The following is a 21,845-nucleotide window of genomic DNA, read 5'->3' on the forward strand; positions in this document are numbered from 1 at the left end:
AATACCTACCCCAATTCTCCAGACAGCATGTTGAAATAGAGAAGTTCATGACAAGTTTAAAAAAAATAGTAATTTACAAACTACGTACAAACATAAAGAACAGCATAGTTTACTTACTTCATTGTTTGCTATTTCACTTGGTGTTGGCCAATTGGTGATATCCCGGAAGTCACTAGTCTGCAAAGTTACAAGATACATTTCAGAATGCATCAATGCAGAATAGTGCATGTGCAAGTGCTAGAGAGAAACAAACTATGTTACTGGTATTTTTTTTATTTTTTTTAAAGGTGAGAATTTTAACATAAACCAGACATGGCAGCACTTTAATCAACAAGAACCTGGTCAGTTATTCACAGTAGATACTTCCAGTGCAAAGCCTTATCCAACACTAAATAAGCCGTAAAGTAAAATTATGTTTTAAAAAGGAACCTACACGACAGGCTACTTCTCCAGCTTGCAGTTAGGAAAACTATCAGCATAACCTCTTAATGCTTAAACACTGCCAGCAAGCTGCTCCCTGAAAGTCTTTTCACAGCATTGATAAAGTAAGCTGTTGCTTCTGAAATTATATACATCAACAACTCTGCCCTGCCTTCTGCCTAACTTCAGACTAACACAGCTAACTACCTCTCTTTGCATGTCCTGTAGCTTACTGTAAATGTGACAAGTATATATCATTTGTATAGATATACAAGTCTTTCAAAAAGGGAACCAGCTAGTGTGTTAAATGTTTAAAAAACAAAAGAAAAATATTTTTTCCCTCTTTAAATCTCTCCTGAATGTAAGACAAAAGTCATAAGAAAAATTAACACACACTTTTTAAAATCTCACATTCCCAATAAAAGAATGTGAAGCAAAACCAGTACTGAATATAGTCTACTTCAAACATTCTCTCTCTTAAAACTTAGGTGATTTGTCACTAGAACCAACCTGTTTAAGGACACCATTCTCAGATACAACCAATACTTTAAACTGTTTATAGTCTCTTTTAATAAAAACAATCCTGAGATTCATATGTAAAGCTATTTCTCTAGAAATTACAAACCTTGCTGGGTTTCCTCGGCTTGGGTCGTCCTGCTTTTATAACTTTAGCAAAATTCTGCAGTTCTAGAGAGAAGAGAGAAATATTTTCAGAGAAGAAACTAGATTTAGGTTGTAATTTAATATTGAGACAAAACAAACAAAAGCGATCCTTAAGACAATGCTGAGATTCTTTCCTGCAATCCCAATCCAGCCAAACGTGTAAACAATTCCAATGAAGTCAGTATTTTTTCCACACATGGGATTATTTAATCTGCTTAAATTTAAGATACTATATATATCCAATGCTAGATATGTACCACTTTAAACCGCTTTTTAGTCTATGAATTTGAGGAATTTAAGCACTAAATTCTGTAAACTGCTATAAAACTTGTATCTTGTGAAGTAAAAGTTACTGACTGAATCATAAAATGCTGATAAGACACAGGGCAACAAAACATTCACCCCCTTATCAGAAGCTATATATCTGAGGATAGGATTTATCCCTGATAGGTACAATTACATAAGTGTATCAGCTCATGAAATATGATAGAAATGATTACATATCCATAAATCCATACTAATCTACTTTTATACCATAATAACGCTAATGCTCGTTCTGTCAGCTGCAGACATGATAATACCCTTATACTGTTTTGTAGCTTGAACACTGCCTGCAACTGAATCATTATTAAAGAGGAGTTTTACATAGGAATGTCTATTTCAAAGATTTAAGGGTGCATCAAATGTCTTGTGGAAATGATTTAACCATATTGTTCACAACCAAACCACAAATCAGTAAAATGGGGCCAAATTAGAGGGCAGAGGAAAGGATCTATACAAAACCATTATTATGCTGAAACTGATAGACAATCCATGTACCTGAAACTCAGTTTAAGCAGCTTTCTGAATCAAGACATTTGGATTGAAGGGCCAAAAGCATAATCGAGTCTGACCTTCTGCATGAACATAAAATGCATCCAGTAATGCCTGCAGGGAACTATTTTTAAAAGTTTGGAAAAAAAATCACTGGTAAAAAGCTGCATCCCAGTTTGAGTTTCTTTTTAAGTTTCAACTTTTGGCCTTCCAATCATGTTACACTTTTGTCTGCTAAGTTGAAAAGGCCTCTAATAGGGCCCTACCAAAATTGAGAAGGGAGACAGGCAATTTCACAGGCCAATAGCAATGCACACTGCCATTTTTGTGGTTTGTTGAAGAGAGTCCGCCCCACATGCTGCTGACTAGCCCAGGGGCTCCAGCAGCACCCCGTCCCTTGCCACTTATTGGCCAAGAAGACTGCCATTCATGCAGTTCTACCCCTTACTGCTGGTTGGCAGAGAGGAGTGGGGTTGCGTGACAGGCAGCCCTCTTGACCAATCAGTGGCAGAGGGAGGAGAGGACAACCATTTTGGCTCCCTTCCTGTATGCTGGTGGCTATATGAACTGCTAACTTCTACCGGGGAGCCAGGATTTTATTTTCAGTAAGTTTCCACACCCCTCACTCCTGGGGAATTCTGCCAAAAATCACAAGGAACGCCACTTTCCACGGGAACCACTTCAAATCATGGTTTTTGCAAAAAATGCAAAATTGCAATGAGTAGGTCCCTACCAATAGTAGATGTATTTTGTCACGATAGGTATTTCTAGTCAATGTTCAAGTCATCTCTTAACTTTCTCTCTGGCGTCTTAATTTTCTTCTTCTAATGCATATTTACCAATCACAAATGCTTATTAACTCATCTCCTATCTGCAAAAATGGACTCACTGTTCCCATGGTGACCTCACTATATTATCACAGAGCAATATCATCTCCATACTATTATTTACTTTTCACACATGCAAAGATCTCATATTTTCTGAGGGTGGGAATAGACCTAACATTTGAATCACTTCAAAAGTCCTTGAAAGGGCAAGCCAGACAGATAGACACACTTTTTGAAGCACTCCAAAAATGAAAGTTTCCCCATTACATCTGCATGCTCTACAAAGCATAAAAGTAGGCCCCTGGGGCCTTCAGCATCTTAAAATGCTTTTCTTCTCCTTCCCCTGCCAACAGTGGTATTCCTGGTCTCCAGCACCCAAACCCTGCATACCTATCCATGTCTACTCTCCTGGCTCCAACAGGGGAGGGGGAAGGAGATTAGGCCTCTAGTCTCTCAGAGCTCCAGCAAGCAAGTGTTCCAGAAAACTGGAGGCAAAGTGGATAGGAAGCGCACACTGACATGGGCTCAGCTCCCTCACAACCCTGGGTAACCCAGTATTAGTAAAATAGTCCCTAACAGAAATGAATAATGATCTCTTCTATTTGGATTGAGTGGTCTGTTTTGTTACAAGGCAAGATGCTCTTGACAGGGACAGGGCAGCTCCTCTCTGGAGACAGCATCAAGTTTATGTCTCTCAGGCATTACTCTAAAGAAGATTCTAACACCCGCCAGATGGTAACCTTAACTACCGGACAGGATTCAGAGAATGGAACTCCATTTCATACATTAAACTGGTAGGCAACTGACTGACTTAATGACTGGACTTCTGTAGTGAGTCTTCACCATGTTCTCTATCTGTTGAGCAGATGAGCTCTTTGCAAGCACCCACAGTGAAATCTGGCATATAGTTGCATGCACATGCATAGCACAGCATGTCCCAGACTTTTCAGAGGCCCTTACCCATGTGATGGGGAGTGCTCAAACCTGTTGCATAATACCTTTCCCTAGAATCTCTGGGGTAAGCACCTGTTGTTTTGGGATCTACCCATGGTCAATGTTTCATGCCAGTATAACACTGACTTTTCTGACCCTGGAGCTTAGCAGAGTGAAGATCTGGATCTTTTCCTGGTCGATTTGTTTTGCATAGCAAGCTGTTATGAGAATTAAACCACTATCATCTATTTATATAGATAAGATTATATCTGATACTCTTGTCTCTTCAGGTATACTGCAGCAACAGCAAAGACCTTGATCAACACAGCTGGAATTGTAACAAGCTGAAAAGCAACACTTTCCACTGCCAGTATGACATTCTGAGTAGATACTAAATATTTTCCATGCAGTGCAACTAAACCGATGTGAAAGGAAGCAACTTATAGGTCAAGAACTTCAAACCAGCCCACACAATCCAAATAAAAGGTGTTGAGATGTCACACACCTAAAAAGGGCATCTCAGTCTTTAGGACTGTGAAATACTGGAAGTGGAAATATTTTAGCATGAATTCTTGAGATCCTTCTTCAATTGCTCCTCCATTGACAGGTTTTTTGCGTGTACACATAGCAAAAAAGGTTGCTAGTGTAGAAAAACTAACAACTATCAAGAGGTGCTTTGAAACAGACAATGAAGTTACAGGCAGAACATATAACATCTGCTCTCTAAACAATGCAACTTACTTAAAAATATAACTCTTGCTGTCCTATAAAGCTAATCTAGAGTATTTCCTTTTTTTAGTTAATTGGCATACATGTACGGAATACAATCTGAAAAAAAAAATTTAATATTTCTTATTGGGAAAGTATATATACAAACTGTAACTTCTATTTTACAGACAAGTTGCAAATCCCAAATTCACCTATTTTCCAAGGCAAAAAAACCCATGTAATCCAAAAGTTGTCTCTGAAAGCACTGACCTGAGGCAGAGGAACTACAAATCAAATTGGAAGGATCAACAGTATCTACTTTTAAAGAAATCATTTTCTTACACATTTTTGTAACTTAAATGTTTGATGTTAAAAAAGTTAAATTAGTATTCTAATGAAGTCTGAAAATACTGTGTATGATATTTAAATTATATCTGATATGATAGCATGCCTTCTAAAAGTGTAGGATTACATAAAAAGTTTTAATCGGTTTTGGGTAATCTGCTTTCTCTGGCCACTCTCAAAAGTTCTAAACTTAGAATTTTTGTTAAACAGTATATGAGCGCTCTTAACTGGTAAGAGCTCATAAATTAAACTGTTACTCAAAGCCACTAAAAAATAAAGATCCAAATACAAAAGTTAAGTAACAGTTCGTCCAGTGATTCTCAACCTTTTTAAATTCTACATACCCCTTGACAGAGCTAGCATTTTCCACGGGGTGCCTCGAGTCTTAGTCAAAAACCAAGTAAAAACTACAGAAAAATAATAGAACGATTCTCCTGTTACAAAGTCACATCACAATAGGTCAGAATATTTTTAACAGTATGGATTCCTCTTTGAAATCTCAGAGTTTACCTTTTGAATCATGTTTGTAAACCTTAACTTTACATGGCATTCTTACAAGGATCTCAAGAAACCCCAGGGTGTTGCAGCCACCGTGGCTGAGTATCACTGAGCTACGCTTTTAGACAAGACTGAAAACTCAAAGCCTAAGTTAAAAATGGTTAAAAAAGAAGTTCTAGTTAATTCATCTAGTTTTCAGACAGTAGGAATGCAAGTTTCCATAGTCACATAGTTTTCAATACTGCTATAGATACAACTTCCCCTAGTGTTGGAAGGAAGTTTGTTCAATATACAGCGTTGTACAAAATAATACACCAATGATTATCCCAGGTCTTTCAGGTTATCCTTTGCCTCAGCAAAAGATTAACAAACAGAATCTACACTTTTTCCAACTGTTCACCTTCTAGGTGATTTAAACCTTCCATACAAGCAAAACACTTGGAAGGTTTAAATATAGTTTAAACCTGAAGCAGCCAGACATGCAAACCTGTTAAACTAATTTAAAGCCACCTGGAACAGTTCAAAAGCATTTCAGCTGGTTCACTGTGAACTGAGTTGGCGTTAGGTGTGGGCATCAAGCATGCTGCGACAAATCTGGTCAGTCCAGGCATCCCACACTTAAACCCTACATTGCTCTCCAGCCCTATCTTCCCCTCGCTACTGCACCTGGATACTCTGGCATGCAACCAAACTTCATTGCCCCACTTTTTTGCATGTTGCTAGCACTTTTTAAACGAGTTCACTTGTCCACTTGTTCAATGAAACCTATCATTCTAAGAGCCAGCTGGGCCTTGCTCCCTACTTAACTGCATCCTCTCATTCATCTCCTCCCCAGCCCTCCATCTCAGCCCCTGGGAACTCAAAGGCAAAGGCCCAAACACTCCCCTGCCCATCCTCATTCCCTTCCTCTCCCCTCCACCCTGAAGTCAGGTAAGCATGCTGCCTGACCTGAATCAACTATAGTCTATTGAAGTGTTTTGAACTCATGTTTAGGGGAGAAATAAAGGCAGAGAAATTAAACACCAGCTATAAGTCACCCACTCCCCGCAGGCCCCAAAGCATAGGTGCAAGCACTCCCTTCACCTCCAACTCATCTACTAGGAGGCATGCTGAGCTGGATACTCACCCCCTACCCCCTAGTGTCGGAGCCACAGCACTTGACAATTGTGAACCTGTTCCCAATCAGTGACATTTTGGAACAGTTCCATTGTTGTGTTTGGACTGAAATCAGCCAACTGACGCACAACAAAGAAAGGTTAAGATGAAGTTTGTAAATCAAACTCTTTCAATTTCCATCTTCCTATGTATGTAAAAATATACATTATTATATATTTTAATTTAACATCATCATTATTAATAATAATAATAATAATGATGATGATGATAATAATTCAGCATAGATCTATTATTCATTTAGCATAGATACGTCTTTACTAGGACTGGTGTCATGTTCCACACATACAAAGAAGAGCCATTGCTATAAATTTGTTCTCCCTTAATCTCTAACTAAGGTCTGGGTTCTGCCCAACCCCTACATGTTGCACAAGAGGCATGAGAGAAGGACGATCCTACCCTTCCCCAGAATTCATGCACAGAGACTCAAATTCCTGCTTGAAAATGTACCTGCTTCTTTCCTTTTACCCTGGCAGAAAATGTCCAACCTGGAAACCAGTAACACTTCAGGCCCTCCTCACATCTTCCAGACCACCTGAAGAGCAGGCCAGTTTCATAGCAGGTAGTGTGCTACAATGTCCCAAAGCGTGAAGGAGCAACTGTCTGAGTGTGTATATTCTTAGTTTCCAGCAAGAGTCCCGAAGGCCTCCTAAAGAAGTCTTCTTAGAAGTATTATACTGCAATGCAACCTTGTAGCATGCCTTAGAATGTCAATGGAAGAATCTTGTTTAACACATTATATTAGCTGGTGTAGTACTGGATGAGTTTCAAATGATCGACCTTGTAGTTACTCACTCAAGAAACTTCACATAAGTAAAATGGTAATACGCTGACAGAGGTTTACCATTACAAACACGAAGTAATAGAGTGGAAGGAAAAAATTTAAACCTTTACACTGTAACTTTCAACTGAACAAAATGTTTTGTGTATCAGTGGCTATTTCTACATACCACAATGAAGTGCTGCATAGTGATACCCTGAGCTAGTAAAAAGTGTGCAACCATATCTACATAGTGCAAGGTAAGACTACATAGAAATACCCAAGTAGATTCAGGACCAAAAATGATAGACTCCCCCCTTAGCACTGCTAATTAGCCAAGCAGCAGTGCTCCACTATAACCATACTGCTTATGGTTTTTGCTTCACAAACACAGCATATTTGTGAAGTTCAGACTTGCACCATGCAGACATACCCACTGGGGACAGCTCAACACTTCTATATGCTGTGCACTGGCAGTCAAAAAAAAGCAAACATTGTGCTTCAGAGATGGGATGAAGAACACAAAGTATCATGCCATTATCGGAGCCAATCATCTGGAATACTGTATACAGTACTGGTTATCTAAAAAGGATAGTGCAAAAGCAGAAATGTTTCATGGAAAAGTGACAAAAAGTGATTAGGCACATGGAAAAACTCATAAAAAGAAAGTAAGAATTAAGACCATTTAGAAGTGTCAGAACCCATTAGTAGTTGTATGCCTATGGCACAGTGGAATCTCCCGCCATAGTGGAACATTCTGCTGTCAATCATTCTGAATGCTATGGCACAGAGGAAAATTCCACTATGTAACTATATGCCACAGTAATGGAAAATTACAGCTTAGAAAAAGTTCCTGCCAACCTTATGCAAACACGCACACCACCACTGGCCAGTTCCAAATTATTCATATTTGGCGACTAGCGATTGGCTTGCTAGCCATATAAAAGTTAAGAGCAGTTTCTGCCCAAGTTGGAGTGCTCCATACAAACCTCGGAGACCTCTGAGCACGCTGTGGAGAACTCCTCGCTCGTCTCAGAGTGAACTTGGTGGACTGATCACCCACCAAGGACTCCCCGTCACCGACCCAAGTTTAGACGTAAACCGACGACTGCCGGCCCGTACACCTCTGCAGACCGACCTAACGAATTCTGTACCATAACTAAACCAAGTATCTCTAACCTCCGTTTGCCACCTTGAGTTTGCAACTGTAATGTAAGTCAGTTTTCATCCTGCACTGTAATCATCAGCAGTGTAAGTAAAGCAATCTTTGTTCAAACAATATGCTTCGGTGCCTAGTTCCTCTCCGTCTGTCAAAAAGTACGCACCTGCAGTTTCGGGCTACTGGCCATAGCCCCGGCCTACCACTTGACCGCCACAAGAAGCAGATCAAGTGAGACATGATAAAAGTAGACAGAAAGAAGATGCAACTTCTGTTTCCTTAGTTTAATGATTCAATAACAAGGGAACATTTAATGAAACTCAAAGTTAGCAAATTCAAAACTACTAAAAGAAAAACCACATTCTTAAATAAGCAACCAGGATGTCACAAAGGCAGGCTGAGGAAGTTTCAAAGAGGAATAAGATGCTAACCTAAAGTTACAATAGTTACTGCTAAATAAATAAATAAGTATAGCACACACACAAAATATATACATTTCTTACTCACACACACGCACAGACTTATACTGCTTATTAATACATATACCCACAAATACACACACATACACACACACCCCCCCGTATATTAGTGTGTGTATACACACACACACACACACACACACACAATTTCTAACTCTTCAGGTTTTAAAACAATCTAAATATTACGAATTAGGACAAACTCTTTATGGGAATATAGGAAATCAGACTATCCAACACCAATCTACAACAGTATTTCTTAACTATTAAATTTTTGCTGAAGCACCTAATGTCGACTACTCTCAAAGACAGGATACTGAAATGGATGAACCATAGGCCTAATCTGGTACAGTACCATCTTTTCACGTGATCTGACAGCTATGCTACATTTTAAATCTTTGAATGTTGTTTTGTTTTAAGTTCACAAAGGACTCCTTCCAACCCTGGGTCCATTAAGGTAGGGACAAGTGGGAAACACCACTTTAATTTTTTCTTAGCCATGGTTTTAAGAAAATCTTTTTAAATTAAAAAGATGTACAGTTTTCGCATTTTAGTAGCTTGAAATAGGATAGGAAATTGTCTTCAACCAGGGTTGCCAACTCAACATTTTTATTTATTTTTTACTAACAACCACACTCCACACTTTTTTTTTTAAACCAACACAAGTTGCCACCAATATGTTTTACATAATATAAAGGTAACTTCTTCTAGAACCTGCTCTCCTGCCATACCCTAGTTACTAGGGCTGAGGTTCAAATTTGGCAGTTTAACACCAACTCCAGTAAAAAAAAAAAAAGTAAAGAAGTTTGGTTATCAGCAAAAGTCTGCAGTTCATTTTTTTTCCTTAGGCTGGTAACCCTGCTCGACTGCAGTGATGGTTTTATACCATGTTGCCCCCACCTCAGGGGTCTCCTACTCACCCAAACACCATGATGCCCCCAACCACAAACCACACCATATTGTCCCCCACAGCCTCTACCCTCCTGGCCCTAATAGTCACAATCCCAGCATGGACCTCCAAAGAGGTCTACTTGCCAGCCAACAATATTACAAGCTACTGACAGGACTCAGCAGCAACAGCAGCAGGTGGCTGGGTAGAGAGGTCTAAAATCCTTACAGAAGATACCTGGCAAGGTTCAATGTTCCTGTTCAGACACCAGGTGGTTCTGCTGTGCTCTACTCTGTCCTTCAACACTTTTCAGCTTCTTTCCAACTTTGGAGTGTCAATCAAGCTCTGATTGCTTCGTGTTTTTACAGATGGCTCCCTTTTAACAGATTTTACAGACAGGCATCTTTATCCTGATTTTTTACTGATTGTCCATAAATTTATTGGCAACTCTTCCTTCAACCCCCATATCTACTGACGGTTTTATGTAACCTATTTTATTAACAGTACTGTTGTTTTCATGAAAACTAGAACTCTCCTGGGCTGATGAGGATTGGAAGGCATCATCAGCTGGTAACCCCCCACGCACCCAAAACCAGCTATACACCAAGGCGAGACCTGCAGGGCTCCCCACAAGTCTGGAAATTTGATGGCAGTGGAGAACCAATTAATGCTACCACTGCTCTCCTGCCACCAAATTTATGAACCCATAGGGAGCCCTACAGGTTGAATGTCACAGCTCTACGAGCTGACCAGTGGGCTAAACTAGCAGTTTAAAAACCTACTGTCAAGAAAACAGTTATTGAATAAGGTTCCATGGTACAAAAATCTTAAATGGGAACTGGTTTACTCTTGCAGCTTACTGTAAACCTAGGAAACTAAATTGACTTGAACTCCTAGAATACCAGAAAATCTACATATGCTTAGGAATGAAGCACATTCTTCAGCAGTGAAGAGCTGCTTCTATCAGTATGAAAGTAATTGAGAACTGATACAAAACAGACAACTCAAGTTGCGCAAGCCTCCTAAGCAAGAGAGGGGATTGCTTTGGTCTTGGGTACATGTCCCAAGACTTTCCAAATGGTGCTCTGCTCAATGTATGCACTTAATGCTGCAAGTTACTATTTTTCCTAGAAAAAAAATTCTTCAATACCAGGTTTAAAATGGTCTGGGACCTACAGTAGGGTCAACTTATTGCTGAGTGGGGAGGAGAGAGGATATAAAAACTGGGTGGCATTAGATGACTGACCGACTGAAAGTTAAAGATTCTGACCAAATCGAGTCTGTTAAATTTACAATCTTGTTCATGCCATTGACCAATGTTTGTACAAAATTCATGCTGGGAGCATTTGCATGAAACTTGTATTCTTTTTTTAACATTATCCATTATCCATCACTCAACCACTCCTGGATACTAGCAAAAGGCAACTTACATATTTTACACTTATTGTGTTCTATTATTACAGTTCCACAGAAGAACTATGGCATTTGTTCCTAGATCCATTCTAACAATTAAAATGGTTTGACCCAACTCATCAGGTCATGTTGACATTGGCTTTGTTTTCAGTTACTGTTGGGCTTCTGCAAGGTGGAGAGTAAAACAAAAGTCTGAATGGATTCTGCAAAGCTATGCAGAAACGTAATAACCTAATCCGCACTTAACTACAGTGATAATGCCGTCCATATCAAAACTGAAACTTCTTCTAAACAGTTCCAAATTCCTGAATATGCAGTTTTGCCAAGTTCCTTAGTAAGTCAGGGCCCAACCATAAAAGTCATTTTCTCTAAAAGGATGTGAACAGCCAGTTTTGCTGATAGCAAAACCAAGCCACAAAGGAAAATAATTCTTAAAATGATGATATACATTCCAGAAGAAGCATGAAGCAGCAGCCTCTGATATCCCAGAGATTATTTTTCTCATCTTAATGACAAGATGTCCAAGCAGTTGAACACAGACAGAAACCAAATGCATAATAAGGAAGGATCTATATAGGCCAGCTCAAATCAGTGGGACTTTAAATAAACAGTACAAAGTTTTGGAACAAATGCCAGAAAAACTTAACACAATCAGACCGCAAATAACCTTTTTTCCATTATAAGGAAGGGGGAAATGATGCCACACACATTTGCATTGTCCCGTCAAAGTTACTTTTCCTCTCCTGATTAGATATAATAATTTGCAAATAAAAAAAAAAGGAAAAATCTTCTAAAGTGTAAATTAATTGCAAAGTGAGAGGTGCAAAAACCCCAATCCTGCTTTTACAAAAATAAACCTCAAGGTGAGACTCTACAACACCTGCCCTAAAATAATAGTTCTAAAAAATTCTCAGTAGAATATGCTTCTCCATAAGGATGAATGTTTTTTTCCTTCAACCTTTAGCTTAAATTTCATCCAACCCATCTTTTTAAAAAGCTGTGATAAATTTTTATGTAGGGAAAGATTTAAATAGAATTTAAAAGGAGTAACAAAGAAGTTCCAGAGGAATTTTAAAAAGCTAGTTCAAGATTAAAACAGAGGTTAAAATATTTCCCTAACTTTGAAGGGGAACAGGAGCAAAACAGTCAACTAATTCAACATTATTTCCACCTAACAACTGAAACACTCTGAATTGGCAACAAGCCAACACTCATTGACTTGACTCTTCATGCTACTTGATTTCACATTCAATATTCAAAAAGAGTGACTCAGCTTTCTTTAAAAAAAGAAGAGAAAGAAAAAGCAATTTGGCAACAATCCATAGCACAAAAAAATCTGGTTATATGGTAATTTCGTTACAAAACTATTTACCTTCTTTTTTGCATCTCACTTTATTTTTTTCAGTTTTTTACAAGCAGCTGTAAACCATAGATCCATTTTTCCAGAAAGACAGTATTCTCTAGCATGTGACAAATTCATGCTAAATCTTCAACGGAGGACAGAAGAATCCCTATCACAGCGGATCAAGAGCCAACTCTCCTCACATACTCACACTTCATTTGTAGACACTCAAATCTTAAGCTGAGAATGGATTTGTTAAGAAATACTTACAATTTCTTTAAGGTCAGGATAATGGTCAAAATGGTGTCCCTTGAGAATTCTGAGGTTTAAAACCACTGAAGGTTAGGTTGCTCTAACACCTAACAACCTTACAAGAGCTCATGCTGATAGGAGTGTTTTGCATTCTTTAGCATGGCCCCTCGCTTTGTAAATAAAAAAGTACAAACCTGTTTCCCTAAAGAGTACAACATGGCATTTAAGAAACTTTGCACTGGGACTTCAATATACAAATGATGTCATAAGCAAATCAAAGCCATTTTTCCAACGGTGCTACAACCAACTGGTTCCTCTACAGAAACTTCCATCAGATGAAGAGAGTTCTTTTACGTACACTTACACTAAAATGAGCAGAACTTAAGGCAGAATTAAATGTGCAGCTCTATTAAATTACGTACAGGCTTCAAGCATGTCATGAAGCACAAAACTAAACCACTTGATAAATATAGGTGTCCAAATTACTTCTTGAAATGTTTTCACTGTTTCAATAGATTATTTTGAACAATTAGCTAATAAATCACTGGTGGCAGAGAATTATACAAAATATACAACTTATCAGCTGTATTCCTTTTTTCCTATCAAATATATGCAAAAGGAAATATCCCATTAAGAGGGTCTATTAGACTTCTATGAAAAAGATGCAAGAGTGATTATGTTATAATATTAGAGAAGCCTTTTTTCACTACACAGATTATTTTATTCATTACTTGGAAAAAGTGAAGTATGCTGTAAAGCAGTAGTAGTAGTAGAACAAAAATATTCTACTTCAGAGGTTCCCAACCCCTGGGCCGCAAAGGGTTGGCTAACGGGCCATGGCACAAGCCCCCTGCTTGGACCCCCGTCTGTCTGCCTGGGCAAGTGGCTTCTGCTGCCAGCAGTCACGTGTGGGGTTAAAGCTGTGCAGCGGGGTAGCCCCAGGAAGGAGGTAGCCAGCTCAGTGAGCCCCATTCCAGTCCCACTGCCATGGCCATGCCCCGCAAGGCACTGCCTATGGAGCAGGTACCGGGGCCCGCGCTGGGCTGAACAGGACCCTCCAGCCTCACCCACAGCTGGGAGCAAGATGTGGGCAGGGAAATGCCCAGGGCAGAGGACAGGGAGGCAGCCCTGCTGCTTGCTTCTAGGAAAGGCAGTGGAGTCCCTTCTTCACAGGTAGCCCCCAGCTTGGTCCCCCCAGGCCACCACCTGCACAGCCCCCTCCCCTGCAGGGACCCCTGGTGCCCACAGCTGCAGTGCTCCAACCTGTACCTGGGTACAAATTTAAATTATCACAAATTTACATATTTAAATAACCACAATTTAAATATGTAAAATAGATTGTTCCTATACCTGGCCCGCCAAAACTCTTTGAGTGAGTTTGCCAGTCCGCAGTATAAAAAAAAGATTGGGAACCACTGTTCTGCTTTACAGAGAACTATTAGCCCTGCTCGAATGGGCTAACAGAGAACATAAAATAATGGAAAAGAATGGAAAGGAAAGGGGTACAAGATCAACCTGTTCCTCAGTTTCAGCACTGTAAAGCTTGGACTTACTCCTAAGCATTCTTCCATGAAATACACAACTTCAAAACACAGATCTTAATCATCCACTGATATATATATATATATATATATATATATATATATATATATATATATATATATATATATATAGTAAATTAGATATAATTTAGAAACAATTTAGCCATTGTCACAGGTTAGTTTTAATGAACACATTTAAACTAAAACATTTACAATTATTTTGGAAGGCCATGTTCCTGTGTTGGCAGATCCTTACAATCAGGGAGAGGCCTATTAACCTCAGAGAGACTCCATGTCAGTGCAAGCCCACCAAGAACAAATTGTGCATCAGGACTCTTTATTTCCTTAAAAGCCTCACCTGAATAATTCTGACATGGTTTTAACACTTCGCTACCAAACTATACAATATTCTGATGACATCATGAAAGATTCACACAGAGATCCTTATATACTAACCCATCTCTGCCACCAAATCCTTGCTGATTTAGTTAGCCTATACAGTGAAAATCTACCCTGTCATCTGCCAAATCATTGCTTCCACAAACTGACAACTAGTTATCTTGACTCAAACCACACATCTTCCTATTCCACCTAGGGAGACACATATGTTTCACTTTGTCAATGGCCAGCTTTCTACAAAACCCCCAACCTCCCCACCACCTTATTTTCACCCTGCAAAGATGCACAGCTTTCCTATTCTGGCAACAAGAAGCCTGATGTAATCCCAAAGGGCAATTTTACATGGGAAGGCACATAGCTCTCCCATTCTTTCAAAGGGCAGTGTCAAGTGCTTCCAACCTGTTGGAATCCATCTCACTTGGAAGTATACCTTAACTAGTGAGTCAGTGCTACTCTATCAGGTAGACTTCAGTGTACAAGGAGGAGGAAAACCCACCCATCTTCTACCCAACAACCTAGGAGTTAGGATACTTGCCCAGAACTTAGGTCACCTGAGGTTGAGGCCCCCCACTCCGCCACATCTCTCACTTCCTGCTTCTTACTTCAACCACCAGTCTTTGGGCAAGACCAGACTCCTGTTGAAGCTGGACTAGATGGAAAGAAATGTAAGATTCATAGAGCCAGAGGACAACATGCAAGATGGAGTCTGATTTGGCAGCCTAGTGAGAATGACACTCTCCTGAGAAGAAGCAGCCGTGCTCCAAATTTAATTCATGCAAAAATAAGGTGTAAATATTCCATAGTACTCTTCACATGAAACATGCTTTATAGTGGAGAAGCCATTCCAATTCTGCCACTCAAACGAACACTAATCTGAGGGACAGTGACATCTGACTTTTTTTTTTTTTTTTGCAATTTTAAATGTACGCAGCTTGATGTTTCCAATTAATGCAATAACACATTAAGTATGACCTCACTATAGATTCATTCTCTCTTCTCCTTTGCTCTCATTTTATATAAACTCTTCACAGAAAAAGTAATCCTTGTATTTGTAGAACCTTGTTAGAACATCATCCCAATCCCTACAGGGGCCACAGGAAATGAATACAATAAAAACAACAAGTTTTCCTGTTACAGCTTAAGCAAGCAAGCTACCCAAATGACTGACAGGTTGTCTCTCACAGGTACACAACCTATTTAAGGTAGCAAGCTGTAGAAAAAGAGGAGAAATGGGGAGTCTGCCCAAAAGAAAAAGGACCCAGAAAGAAGGGTCCTTTTGTATATCAATACTTACAGGAAAAATATAAAACAGAAAATAAGGGTTAGAAGGGACCTCATGAGGTCTTCTAGCCTGACCCCCTGCTTAAAGCAGGACCATCCCCAACTAGATCATTCCAAACAAGGCTTCGTCTACCCAGAGCTTTGCTGATTTAGTTAGCCTAGAACAGTGGCGGGCAATTATTTCAGGCGGGGGGCCACTTACTGAGTTTTGACAAGCAGTCAAGGGCCACAAGGGGAGCCCCACCCCTTGACATGTGCCCGCTCCCTGGTTGCCATTTTGGGACCAGAAGTCCCACCCCTAGCCCCTGACCTTTGCTACTGGAAGTCCCTGCCCTTGCCCCCCACAGAAGTACTCCTTTCAGCAAGCGGTTGCCATCTCAGAACCAGAACAATACCAAATTATAGTCTAAAAATCAAACATTTACTACAACATTCATTAATTTGATTTCAAAAAATATTTTTGTCTTGACATGCATTTGTGTAGTGTACACAGAGGCGACTGCACAATAACGTAAAATGAAATCTTAGTCTTGTATATTGTAGGGGGGTATGGGTGGGTGGGTATAGGTTTATGGGTGTGTGGGTATGTGGGATGCTACAGAGGGTGTGGGTGCAGGGTTTGTGGGTAGGTGTATGTGGGGTGGGACAGCATGTGGGGGGGTGTGAATATATGGTATGGATGGGTGTGGGGTTTGTGAGGGGCTGTGAGTGTGTAAAGGGAGGGTGGCTAGGGAGGTTTGTAGCATGTGTAGAGGGGGAGGATTTGCCCACAGCTCCTTCCCTCTGTGGCAAGCAGAGCCCCCCTGCAGCACTCCTCCAAGCCCAGGCTCCACATTTCTGGCCCCAAGGCACTGGCATGGCCCCATGCTCCCGCTTGCAGCCACTTCCCCCCCCCATCTGCCACCACTGCCCTTCTGCCATTTCCCTGTCCACCCACCCCCGCCCCCCAGTTCGCTGCTCCAGCACCATCTCCCCGCTACATGGCCAAGACTGCAGGATACAGCAGGAGTTGGATGCTACAGGTCCGGCCGGCACCGCACCGGGGTCAACCGAGAATCACAGGGGCCAGGCCAGCTCCCGTTTTGTCCTGCGGCCTGACACTGCAGCCAGGAACAACGTGGTGCCAGAGCAACTGGTGAGGGGATGGAGGGGAGCAGCAGCAGGCAAATAGCTGTGGCAGGTGGGGGGGAAGCGGCAGCAAGTGGGCACATGGAGCTCAGTGACAGCTGGGCAGGAGCACAAGGCCTGTGCGGTACACTGGGGTCAGTGCCTGCCATTGAGGCCCAGAGCAGGGCAGCAGGGCATAGGCTGGCAGGGGCTCTATGGAGCCAGGCCGGGCTGCGTCAGCAGGGAAAGAGGGGTTCACAGCTTCCCTGCCTGCAGCTGCCACCGCTCCTCTCTGCTCTCCCATCAGCCATTCTGGCACTACATGTCTCTTGGCTGCAGTGCCAGGACCACAGCAGCCGGCCTGGCCTGGCCCGAACCTAAGGACTGCAGCAATCACCCACAGCCCTCCCCTGCCTTCTTATCTGAATTTCCCTCGGGCACAGGGAAGCAGGAACAGCCCCAGGGACTCAGGCCAGAAGCCTCTGCTCCACACAGGGCTTCTAGCTAGGGGTGGGGGGACGGGGCCACAGGGCCTTGCTTCTGCAGCCGCTTAATCCTGCTGGCAGCTTCCCCCGGGTCCTACTGCTCCTGGCTTGTCAACTTTGACAGGCAGCCAGGAGCAGATAAATATTAGTTTTCTAAAATGTTTACGGGCCCCACGGACCGGATAAAACAGCCTGGCAGGCCAAATCTGGCCCGTGGGCTGTATTTTGCCTGCCCCTAGCCTATAAGATGCAAGTTTACCCTGCCTTCTGACAAATTTTTGCTGCCACCAGCTGAAAACTAAGTATTTTTTTGGTTTGGGATTTGAAAACCCTTATCAAATAACCTTTTGGTCTTCTCCAGACTAAATAATATCAGTTCTTCCAAGCTTTCCTCCTTGTGTGTCATGTTTTCTTGACCTAAATCCTGGAAATATGCACACACATTTACTGTCCCTGTGCCCTTTTCTCACTTCTGATGTTGAAAATTACTTAAGGATAGTAATTTTCAAACCCAAGACAGACGGACCATATTTTTTTCCTGCATGAAAACTTGTGCATACCGCATTTCAAGCCTAAGCCATTTAGTGTCACCAAATCTTGCCGTTTTAAATGAGGTAGATTATTTGGTCTCCAAAGATTTGCTAAGCTCTCGCTACCTCCGTTTCAGAAAACAGCTTCCCTCCCCCATCCCCGCCTAGTTGGCAGATTTGACCGCAGTTTGCTCGACCCCCTTCCACTACCCACACATGCACGCAAGTTTTAAACAGTTGCGAAACGTAGCTGCAAAGGCACAAAAAAGGGGCAGGGTCCCCAGCTACTGTGCAAGAAATCAAGCCATCATAAAAAAAACAGATAAATCAAGCTAAAGAAAAACCTTTTGCATCACTGGTTTGCTCGTGGCGCAGTCCTGTGGGACCAAAAACTGCTGGTGCTAGGTAGCCTACACAGGCAGGGAAGAGAAATCCAGCTCCCAGGCTGGACAATCCCCTGCTTTACCTTTGGCAGAGTAGGCTGTTCAGTCTGTGCTGTGTCAGGGTTGAGGGGACAAGGTCTCTTAGCTCCATAGTAGCTAGGGTCAGGAGGGACCTGATCAGATCATCTAGCCTGACCCCCTGCCACAGGCAGGAATGAATGCTGGGTTCACAAGATCCCATACAGGTGATCACCTCTTTTTGAGGTTCATCAGGTAAAAGTGGTATCTTATTAGACCAACTCAAATAGTTGGAAAAAATCTTCTTTGAAAGCTTCCAGGTACAAACACCCTTCATCAGGCTGAGGAAGCATCTGCAGCTGGTTATGGGGACGCTTATGTAGAGTGAAAATGATGCTTGCACAGGATGTTTGGGCTATGAGTGATCAGGCTGGGGGTTGGACCAGATGCCCTCTGGAGGCCCCTGCCAGCCTAACTTCTCTAGGACTCTAGGAAAAGCCGTTTAATGTATGTGTAAATGCGCCCATAATGCTCATTAAATTTAGCTCTCCAATGTGGGGTACTAAAGAAATACACATTAGGCTGCCTTAATGCATAGTAATGAATGTGAATGGTTTTCAAGTGATGCTTCACGCACAGAAGCCTATTTTACTACACATTCACATAAACCATTTTTTACCTGGCACTTCAGGGCACAGTAAAACAGGCTACTGCACATTAAAGCACACATACTGACACATCCTATGATGCTAACCCTCTTGTGGTGACTCCCTAGGCAGGGATCACAAGACCTGCCTGTGCCTGGGGCTGGCTCTGCTCAGCAGGCCACGAGCAGACCAAGCTGCACCTGTGGCACCGGGTGGCTGCTCCCCCGCACCCGACCCGGCCGCCCCCCCACCCCCACGTGAGGGGGGTACAACGTTCGGCGCGCCCCCATTGGCGGGCAGCCGCGGGGGGCAGTCAATGGCAACCACCCTGCCTCCGCCGCCGCTCCTGCCCTCCCTTTCCCCCCGGCCCACACCTGCGTGGAGCGGCGCGGCGGCGCTGGGAGACGGACTGCGCGGCGCCGCTCTCCGCCGACCCCACGGGTTCTCCTTGGGCGGCGGCGCCTCCTCTGGCCCCGGCGGCCGCCGCTTCGGCTCCTCCGGGCCTTTCCCCGCGGGCGGCTCCAGCTCCGACGGCTCCGAGCCGGCGGCGGACATGCCGCGGGGTCAGCGGCCGCCGCTCATCCGCCGCGCGGGGCCCTGCCCTGTTCCGCCTCCGACCGCTGCCCGGCCCGACCCGCGGGTGCAGGGCGGCGGCGGGCGCAGGGACAACGCGGGGCAGGGAGATGGTGGCTGCAACAGTAACGCGGCGGGCGGGACCTGCGAACACTCGAGTGCGTTATGACGTCGCGGCGGCCGCCGGGGCAGGAGGGGGCGGCGCGGCTCCACCTCCAGGCGGCAGTTACCCGCTGCCCCGCCCCTCCCCCCACGCCCGCCAAGCGCGGAGCCGCGTGCTGGAGCCCGGGCTGGCAGTGGGCGAGGGCTGCGCGCGCTGGCGCCCTGGCCCTCGGAACAGTTGTTCTATAGTAGGTTTTAAAAGAACGATGGTCTAGTCACAGCTTGTAATATTTTATTCTTCATTGCTTGAGACCCTAGAATGGAGTCAGCCCAGACCTCATGCGACCTAAACAAAGAAATATTTGGGGGACCTCCCCCCCATTCCTTTTTCAAGCTCGGCCTGTTTGTGCCAGCAGTAACCCTGTCAGGAGACGTTTCTGAACCCGGGTGGGTCATGACCCAAAAGGGGGTTGTAAAGGGTTAGAACAAACTTCAAAAACGGATTCTCCTTCAAAGGAGAAAAAGGGAAACCACCACTTTTCCCTTGCAGGTGGGCAGTTGGAGCCTGCAAGGGGCTGCTTTGGGTCCCCCCAAGCCCCCTACCTCCCAGAAGCAGGGCAGGAGTGAGGGGCACAGGATCAGGCTTGGCACTGATGTTTACAAATGGGTCCAGGTGCAAAAAAAAGATTGAGAACCACTGCTTTAGAGATTGATGCAACCCCTCTGAAACCCTCACAGACCACTGTAGCCTCCCAAGTACTGTACCTACCTGGCACCCACCCCACCGTGGAAAACATCCGTTACCACTACGCTCAACTTCAGTGACCAAGAGTCTTTATTCTGTGTTAAGACAGTAACCAAGTTGAAAAACCACTTTTATATGCCCATGCTGTTTTTAGAATGATCTTCTCCCCAAACTCTCCTAATTTTGCAAAACAGTACCTCTTCATATTTTTCTTCACCGTGCCAGAGATGTTGTTAACAAAGTTCAGCTCTGGCTTTCCTTGCATGTGAATTACCTATAAACAAATTTTGCCTATACAGATGCTGTCATTTTTATTTTTTCATGGTTGACCATATAGATGGCATTATGCACCATCTACTCAATTTAATACCGTAAATGCCAAAATTCAAATTGATAACAGGAAATTTGAGCCAGACCGAGCAGATAAACACAGCATGATGTTCTCTGCTTTCTTCCCCTGCCTTTCAACAATTAGCTTTACCCACCCAAGTTATTCATTTGTTCCTCCCAAACTAATAACTTCTTCCTTACCCTGCCAGAATGAAACATTTCTGATGACTAAGGGAAAAATAGCAAAGGAAGGCTGATACCTTTCTTTTAAACCTGGTGAAAATGTAATTCTACATAAAGTGAAATTCCAGCAGATGGTCTCTACTCTCAAATTTTTCAAAAGCTGTGTGTGTAAATATAAGTGACAGAAATGTTTTTCGTTTCTATGAAGAGGAATAGCACACTTTGATTTTGTACAATACTGTATGTATGCTAGGTAAATGTATTAAAAGTGCTGGAATGCCCTTGCCTCTTACCTAAGGGATTCATCTCTCATTTTGAGAATGGGAAAGTGAGGGATATCTGCCATCTGTCCTTGGCTTACAACAGGGGTGGGCCACCTGTAGTATACATGTCGTAAGTGGCACAGGCTGCCTCCATGCCTGGTACATGGCAGTCAGGAAGGGACAGGCAGCATAGCAGCAAAAAGGGCAGGAATCAGAAAGCAAAGCAGCAGATCAGGCAGGGACTTGCAGGGAAGGAAGCAGAGCAGCAGATTGGGAAGGAGAAAAAAATCCTAGCAGCAACACTTGGGGAGGGTGTATGTGGCATGCTGGCCAAAAAGGTTGGTAGCCGTTGGTTTACAATAGGATACTAACCTTTGGTTTAAGTTCCAAGCAACAGACAGGCAATACTGCTGGTGTAAGAGCTTAGTAAAAACCAGAAAAAAAAAAACTGTGATCTGGGCTGAGACAGTTCTAACACAAAAGCATCATGTAAGAGTGCAGCCTGACACTTGTAGTGATAAAAGTTATAATTAAAGCGATGCTATCTAAAAGAGCATACTGAGAAAGCTGGGAATTGGGAGATGGTT

The 21,845-nt window shown here is 42.8% G+C and overlaps 1 protein-coding gene across 4 annotated transcripts in view; it reads right to left on the reverse strand.

Moving 5' to 3' along the window:
- LARP1B (La ribonucleoprotein 1B) overlaps positions 1 to 19,773 on the reverse strand; it is a 66,296-nt gene extending 46,523 nt beyond the window's left edge. Inside the window, exons 1-3 of one of the 4 annotated variants that reach the window (XM_019494433.2) lie at positions 19,437 to 19,769; positions 1,046 to 1,107; positions 118 to 177 (exon numbers count right to left, since the gene is read on the reverse strand). In XM_019494433.2, the coding sequence (XP_019349978.1) occupies positions 118 to 177; positions 1,046 to 1,107; positions 19,437 to 19,617 (303 nt within the window). In that variant the 5' untranslated portion in view covers positions 19,618 to 19,769. Of the gene's footprint in view, positions 1 to 117; positions 178 to 1,045; positions 1,108 to 19,436 lie in introns of those variants that run through there. The other 3 variants (XM_006274001.4, XM_019494437.2, XM_059722068.1) reach the window with 3 other exon arrangements.
- Positions 19,774 to 21,845: the final 2,072 nt, after the last annotated feature.

Source organism: Alligator mississippiensis, chromosome 2 (assembly GCF_030867095.1).
Source record: "Alligator mississippiensis isolate rAllMis1 chromosome 2, rAllMis1, whole genome shotgun sequence".
Classification (NCBI taxonomy): domain Eukaryota; kingdom Metazoa; phylum Chordata; order Crocodylia; family Alligatoridae; genus Alligator; species Alligator mississippiensis.